At 48.9% G+C, this 8,152-nt stretch overlaps 1 protein-coding gene and 1 pseudogene across 1 annotated transcript; both read left to right on the top strand.

Annotated features, from left to right (window-relative positions):
- LOC119420771 overlaps positions 1-8,152 on the top strand; it is a 261,041-nt pseudogene that overhangs the window by 27,904 nt on the left and 224,985 nt on the right.
- ins (preproinsulin) lies at positions 6,410-7,418 on the top strand. Its single transcript, XM_037687762.1, has 3 exons — positions 6,410-6,458; positions 6,530-6,725; positions 7,108-7,418. Exons 2-3 carry the CDS (start codon positions 6,542-6,544, stop codon positions 7,272-7,274), a joined length of 351 nt encoding a protein of 116 aa, XP_037543690.1. The 5' UTR covers positions 6,410-6,458; positions 6,530-6,541; the 3' UTR covers positions 7,275-7,418.

The following is an 8,152-nucleotide window of genomic DNA, read 5'->3' on the forward strand; positions in this document are numbered from 1 at the left end:
TCCGGAGGAACCAGACGGCGACTAAAGCTCTCCAATCGAGCCCACCGACGTGTTTTTCAGGCAGCAGCAGTTAGCAACTACGTGCGCTGCTAGCAGTTAGCATGTCGAAAAGGCTGGAGGCCTCAGACCTGCCGGAGGAGACAAAGAGCTCCCTGTGTAATCGGCAGACGCCATCCTCAACATGTGCGCCGCTTCCACGGGTTGCCTGTCGAGGATTTGCAGCGTGGATGACGGTAATCCAACGTTCCATCTGGCTCCGTCACTCTCCATTGCTGCCAGAAAAGCTGCACAAAGACCTGATGGAGGGCCCCATCTCATCGGACGCGCTGTTCGGAAGCAGCTTGACGACCATGCTGGCGAATTCGAAGCAGTCGGAGGAGACGTCGGAAGCTGTGCGCCATCTCATCAAGCCGCGCGGCTCATCCCGTCCCCCAGCCCGCTGGAGGGATCGTCGAGAGCAGAGGCAGAAACATCGACGCTCCACGGCAGCAGCAGCTTCGTCTAGCCCAGCTCCACCACCAGCCCCGCCCGCCAGAGACCACCCCTCCTCAGTCCGGCAGCCTGCACTTCAGTGTTTTCCCCAGAGATCGCCTGCAGACGGCGCTCGGAGCAAACAAACCGCAGGGCTCACGGGGAAGAAGTTTTAAGAAATGACGGTCTGCGGAGGATGTGTGTATAAATGACACAGGAATTGAATAAATGATTTTCAAAGATCAAAATGCCTGTTTTTAGCCAGTCTGTAAGCTCGGATGAGCTCACAGCCGCTACACACACATCCTCCACTCATAAAAAGAGCCGGTGTCCTTAAATAAAGTTTTTTTTTTAAATCCACCGCCGCTCCTTCACATGCCCAGACGCTCACGTGACACCACGGTAAGCGAAATAACTTGTTGTCAATCAGACCCGCACGATCACCACCCAACGGTGTTAACGCGCACCCGAGCGAGACAAGCAGCCTCCATCCAAACGGCGCTGTGTCGATGATGCACGCACAGCTGTCCGGCGCTCACCGGCCCACATCGGGATAAATGTGGGACCGCAGGCCGGGTCCGGTGGAGGTCCCCGCTCTCAGCGAAAACAACACACGCCTCTCCTGAATGAACGCGAGTGGCCGTCATCCATCGCGTCTCAGCGATCGGCAGCTCACGGCGGCATAAGCGTGAGACAGCTGAATGAATCCAATGACGGGCCCCGCCCTCAGCGAGAGCAGCGCACGTCCCTCCAGAGGAAACGTGCGCTCCCGCGAGGCTCACAACCTTCACTTCGACAGCACGGCGTTGATGACGTCACGCCCTCCACCTCTCAACGTTCGCACAGCGACGTTAAACGTGCAGCCTCTCGACGTCATCAGCTGACACACGCTTCGCCTCAGCACACACCGCCCCGCCCGGACATGAAGGTTGGTCTGCGATCCAGACACAGCGCACGGGCGCGCGCAGAACAGCCCTTTCGAGGAAGCCTCGCCTTGGGTCACGCGGAAAACATTTCCGCGACGCATGACGGCGGTCGAGGCGGAGTTTTGGATGACATCCGTTCAAAACACGACACATCATTTAAACGTACGTCCACTCCACGAACGTCACGCAGAGTGGTTAAAAACCTGTTCGCCGGACAGATGGATGGACAGAGTGTTATGCAAGGGTTACACGCTGCAATTTGCAACCCGACCCCCTCCGTTCGGAGGAGTTATAGAGACGGTCCTGTCATCACCAGACCAAGTCTAAGCCTTAAATGCAGAAGTCCAAGAGCTTCTGATAAAAAGTGTAATCTCAAGAGTTCCCAACGAGGAGAAAAACACAGGGTTTTACTCACGCTACTTCCTGGTCCCCAAAAAGACCGGAGGGATGAGACCGATTCTGGATCTGTCAGCTTTCAACAAAGCGGTCATGAACAGACCTTTTCACATGTTGATGAACAGACAGCTGTTGGACAACATCCAGAAAAACGACTGGTTTGTCTCCATCGATTTAAAAGATGCTTATTTTCACATACCGATCATCCCAAAACACAGAAAATTTCTGCGTTTCGCCTTTCAGGGGATGAAGTATCAGTACAACAGGCTGCCTTTCGGGTATTCCCTCGCGCCTCGTACGTTCTCAAAGTGTGTGGAGACAGTCCTGCATCCACTGCACAGAGCAGGGATGAGAAGTTTGTTTTACCTGAACGACCTGCTGCTCCTGTCTCACTCCAGACAGGAAGCATTGATACAGGCTCAGGTGTTAGCATCACACCTGCTAAATCTGGGCTTCGCCATAAACTGGAAGAAGAGCTCGTTTTTCCCGGCCCAGACAATTGTTTATCTGGGAGTGGTATTAAACTCAATTACCATGACAGCTCGTTTATCACAAACAAGAATCGACACTCTAAAATCCAATTACGCCACGTAAGACCTGGCAAAGTGGTAACAGCTGTCTCCGTCATGAAGCTGTTGGGAATGATGTCATCAGCTCACACAGTGGTCACGCTGGGTTTGTTACACATGAGACGCCTCCAGAGGTGGTTTACGCGTCTGCGTGTGGATCCAGTAAAACAAAAGAGACGGATGATCACTGTCCCTCCCTCCGTGAGAGCAGGCCTCCGACACTGGGGAAGCACTCTGGCTCTGTCAGAGGGAGTCCCCGTCAGCAGACCCACGTCATACGTGTCAGTCTTCACGGACGCGTCTCTGTCAGGTTGGGGGGGGGACATGCCTATCTCAAGCAGTAGGGGCGCTGTGGTCCCACCGCACATCAGCCCACATCAATGTTTTTGGAGTGTCGCACAGTGCTGAATGTGATTCAACACTTTGCTCCCGTGCTACAGAATCAACACGTGTTGATTCACACAGACAACATGGTGACTGCCGCGTACATAAACCGCCAGGGGGGTGTGCGTTCAGCCCAGATGTTTCACATTGCGCGGAAGCTACTGAGTTGGGTTCATCAAACCTGCTCTCTATTAGAGCGTTTTTACATATCCGGTGTTCTGAACAGAGGGGCAGATATGACGTCCAGGGGCGGCCCACGTCACGTGGACCAGACCCTCCATCCAGATCTGATGTTTTCAGACGCAGCAGAAGTTGGCAAAGCAGCTGTGGACCTGTTTGCGACGCGAGAAGAACGCTCAGTGTCAACTATGGTTTTTTCCCTGAGCCCACGAGACAATCCATCGCTGGGGGGGGGATGCAATTGCTCACAGCCGGTGGCCCAAAACGCTTTTATACGCGTTTCTTTCCCCCCACCTCCTTTGTTTCTTTACGGTTCCTGAACCGAGTTCAGGAGGAGGGATTGACAGCTCTCCTGGTGGCTCCCGGCGTGTGAACGCACCATGGTTCCCAGGCCTGCAACGTCTGTTGTCGGGTCGCCATGGAACTGCCGTGGAGGGAGGATGCTCTCCTTCAGGCAGGAGGAGCGACCAAGAGTTACCCAGAAATAGGTCAACACCTGTGGGTCTGACCGTTGAGCGGTCCCACTTAGAGGATGGGTCTCCCTCAGGAGATAATGTGCACAATTCAAGATTCACGTGCTGCATCTACCACAGTTCTGTACACATCAAAGGGGACGGCTTTTCAGCGCTGGTGTACAGAGAAGGTTTAGAGGCCACCTCATGCCTTTTAGGCGGCGTGTTGTTTTTCTACAACAGCTGATGGATAGGGAGTTGGTTTTCAGTACGCTTTTACGTACGTTGCAGTCATCTATTCCTGCCACGAAGGTTCGGAGACAGAACAGCTTTTAATCACCCGCTGATGAAGCGTTCTTTCTAAAGATGTTCAGAGACACAGGCCTGCTTCACGTCCACTTGCTCCACAGTGGGATTTAACGCTGGTCCTGCGAGCCATGATCAAAGCTTCAATTGAGCCTCTGGATCAGGTTTCACTTAAATTCTTGTCTCTTTAAACAGCCCTGCTGCTGGTTTTACACCCGCTAAGAGGGTAAGTAATTATCTGCCCTCTCTGTTGCTTCGTCATGCCTTAGAATTTAGGCTGACGGGCAGCTCAGCTGATTAAGACCAACCCAGCTTTTATGCCTAAAACATCACGAGCTCTTTTAAATCAAGAGTGATATCGTTGGAGGGGTTTTTTCCCCCCCACAGATCAGAGGAGGAAGCATTTTTTCATCTTCTCTGCCCGGTGCGGGCGTTGTCGTGTTACATAACACGCACAGCTGCAATGCGTTTTCAAACTCAACAATTGTTTGTACATTATAGAGATGCTTCTGCAGGTCGCCGTTATCCATCCAGCGCTTGTCACACTGGCTGTGTGAGGCCTTTTCTGAAGCCTACAGAGCATCAGATTTAGGGCCTCCTGTCAACCTCTAAGCACACTCGACCAGGGGTATCGCATCTTCGACTGCTCTGCATAATGGTATGTCAATGCAGGACATTTGCACTGCGGCTGCATGGTCAACACCCTGCTCATTTATTCGCTTTTACCTACGTGATGTAACGGCTCGTTCCATGACACATTCTGTCCTTAGTGCTCTAACAGAATGAATATTGTTGTTCTCATGGAACTCTGTTTAAGCTCACTTCTGTCTGCATGCATTACAGTGTGAGATGTTGTTATCAGTCACAAGTCGTGTCTGTGATTTTGGTTTTATTGTCACTAATCACTTCATGATTATTGTTACCAATCAATTCATGGACATTAATCTGTTATACTGTTCAGCCATGAACCAGTTGGTTCATGCCCCCCCCCCCCCTCTCTCTTTTCAACTCCTTCTTCCCGTTGAAAGTTTTCCGGGGGCATTCATGCTTTGTCAGAACGCATAGTTCTCAACATGCGTCTGTGCATGTCACATAATTACGCGATGCGTAGTTATGCACACGGGGAGCTGAGTGACAAGACGTTTTTTGGGCAAGCTTCCGCTTCTTACTGTGTTCGAATGGACCCAGTGAGGCGAGGACCACATCGGCTTCGCCCTTTACCCACTAAGCGAAGGCCTTAAAGGGCGAAGCTTATACGACATAGAACGTTGGTTACGTACTGTAACCCCAGATTCTATGAGTATAAGCGTAGCCCTTTAAGCGTCGGGCCTCACTGGCTCCTAAATGGCTGAAGAAAAAGCTATTTTGGGAGCCGATTTCCCGCTCTTAACGTAATTTATACGGACCGGGTGGGGCCCACACAGCAGGTGGGCGTGGACTAATTTTTTCAGTGCTTATGCTCTGCATAACGGGATAAACCCACTAAGCGAAGGCCTTAAAGGGCTACGCTTATACTCATAGAATCTGGGGTTACAGTACGTAACCAACGTTTTCTATTCTGCCCCCTTGCAAATAAAAACAGGGTCGAAAAAACTTCTTGTGTCTTCAGTGTGGCTTGTTTAATTAATGAGATGATGAATGGTAATTAATTTATTCAACATTTACGCCGGATGCTCTTCTTGATGTGACCAAAGACCACAGAGCTACCAGAGCCTCTGTGTGGAGCAGAGAGCTGCATCTAGGGTGCCAGGGGGGGCAGATGGTGGGGTTAAGGACCTTGCTCAAGGGCCCAGAGTGGGGCAAATGAGGGTGGAGGAAAGTGTGGGTGCTTCACCTTTCCCTCCCACATTTTTTATGTTGTCGGTACAGGGAGTTGAACCAACAACCCTCCAATCACAGGCTCACCACTTCTAACCTCTGTGCCACCACTGCCCCCGAAGAAAATTCTACAAGTATTCATTGGATTTTTTAGAAGATAAATAAATAAACAAATAGCTGCCATAGAGCTGAGCCAATAAATCTAACGTGGTCAAAATGGGATCTCTCGATGTTCTGGTGCGGCTCGCCCAGAGATCAACCAGAACCTGAAGGAACGTAAAGAACAGCGTTCTTTATTTTCTTTCTAAGCACCATTTTCTGGCTGCAGAATAACTACTGCTAAAATTACAATTTGAGACACTATAAATAAATAAAATGTCCATTATTTAAAACACAATGCGCTGATGTCACTTGTTTCTTGATTATCTGATTTCAAGCCCCAAAAGGAGCTGATGCTGATCGAATGAAAACTGATTATGAATGAAAACTTGGTGGGACTCAGTCGGAGATTTCTACAGACCGAGCAGAAGGTCGTTGGCTAATCAATATTTGTCAGCACGAGGTGATCAGATTATTCTGGCCCATTAAGTTCTGTTTGCTGTACTAAGTGCTGGACCGGGTCAATGAGCAGCACAACGAGGCGCTGCTGACATGATGGAGCTCACACTTTAAAGTTTCCACGTTTAAACTGGACTCGTTTGAACTTCACTCTTACTTTGGACCAGATCTGTAGGCTCTCATCCAACAATAATAATTATGACGATGGTTGGGTTCAGTCCACGTGATGAAGGTCCGACCCAGGACTGGAGGATCAGAGTCATACTGAAGCTAATGAAGCGACAGGAAGTGGGGGGTAGTGGGTGTTTGAAGGTATAAAAGGAGGAACCCCTCTTCGATCTGCCTCACACCAACCAGCTCGAGTCACCTCCTCTTCATCTCCTCCTCCAGCTCTTCAGGTGAGTGATTCTCCTCGTCCTCCACCTGTCCCCACCCGTTGACATCCAGATGATGATGTTTGTGTGTCCAGCTCTCCTCCAGAATGGCGGCTCTGTGGCTCCAGTCCTTCTCCCTGCTGGTCCTACTGGTGGTCTCGTGGCCCGGGTCCCAGGCCATGAACCCCCCACAGCACCTGTGCGGCTCTCACCTGGTCGACGCTCTCTACCTGGTCTGTGGAGACAGAGGCTTCTTCTACAACCCAAAGAGAGACGTGGACCCCCTGCTGGGTGAGACCAAGATCATCCTCCAAGAACTTTTATGTGCCTCAGTTGGGACTCACTGTGGTCCTTTCAAACCCTTTTAGTGCCGATTTGTGCATACTTTATGCTTCTGTCATTATTTCTTCACGGTTCTGCCTGTTCGTGTCTTGCCTTCTTGTCCAGTTCTGTCAGACTTTTATGAGACACTTTTAAACATTTTGGTTGTTGCTTTACATTCATTTGTGGTCATTTGTACCCAAGTTGTAAGAAAAGCATAACGTCTAACTCTTCTTAAAGTTTAAACTTTCTTATTTCTGTTTTCCAAAGAGTCTAGTCTCTTGGTACGGTGGTTCTTTGTTGTTTCAGGGCTCGAGTCGTTTCATAGTGTCTTCTCTCTTCGACCCCTCAGGATTCCTGCCTCCGAAGACGGGAGCAGGAGCGGTTCACGGCGGGGAGAACGAGGTAGCGGAGTTTGCCTTCAAGGACCAGATGGAGATGATGGTGAAGAGAGGAATCGTCGAGCAGTGCTGCCACAATCGGTGCAACATCTTCGACCTGCAGAACTACTGCAACTGAGCGACGCAGGACCGGCCTTCACCCCACCACCTCCACCCTCCTGTCTGAGGAGCAACGGCCTTAAAACTCCTCCTGAGGAGGTCACTGAAGTGCTGAGAGATGGATGAAGTTATTTTTGCAAGAAAATAAAATTTTATGAATTGAGGAACGTCATGTCATTTGGTGCAGGAATATTTACTTTAGTTTGTTAAGCGTTTGGTTTACTCAGCAAAACTTGAGCACAAATATAGTACAAGCTAATAATAAAATACAGTAAAACAAACGGAACGCCATGGTCCCCTGTCGCTGAGTGAATGGTGAATGTTTGTAGTTTGTGACCAACACGTGCAATGACAGAGTCAGGGGTGGCCAATGGTGGCCTTGCTCACCTTACATTATTCTGTGGCCGCATTGGCCACGATTTTTAATATCATCATTTGAGAAATTATACATTTGAGAAATATAAGAATAATTTATTATTTTTGGTTATGGTAAATGGTCTGTACTTATATTACTCCTTTTTATCTAATCAATATACTCAAAACTCTTTACAACACAATCTGTGCCTCATTTACCTCCACACACACATTCATACAACACACACACACATTATAACATACATATATATATCAGAGTCAGAGTTTCTTTATTGTCATTCTCACCTCATGTGGTACATGTGGTGGAGCGAAATTATGTACACAGGGTCCCAGTTACATCCCAGTATATTTACATATTTACATATATATATATGTATATATATGTATACGTGGAAGTATTTTAAACTATAAACACCACAAAACAAGACAGCAATTATATATATTTCTGAAGGTTAACAGTAAGTCTTCTTTTGTAATATTATCACTTTTATATTTTTTATTAGTTTGCAACCATAATTGATA

This window comes from Nematolebias whitei, chromosome 14 (assembly GCF_014905685.2).
Source record: "Nematolebias whitei isolate Nwh7 chromosome 14, NemWhi1, whole genome shotgun sequence".
Taxonomy (NCBI): Eukaryota; Metazoa; Chordata; class Actinopteri; order Cyprinodontiformes; family Rivulidae; genus Nematolebias; species Nematolebias whitei.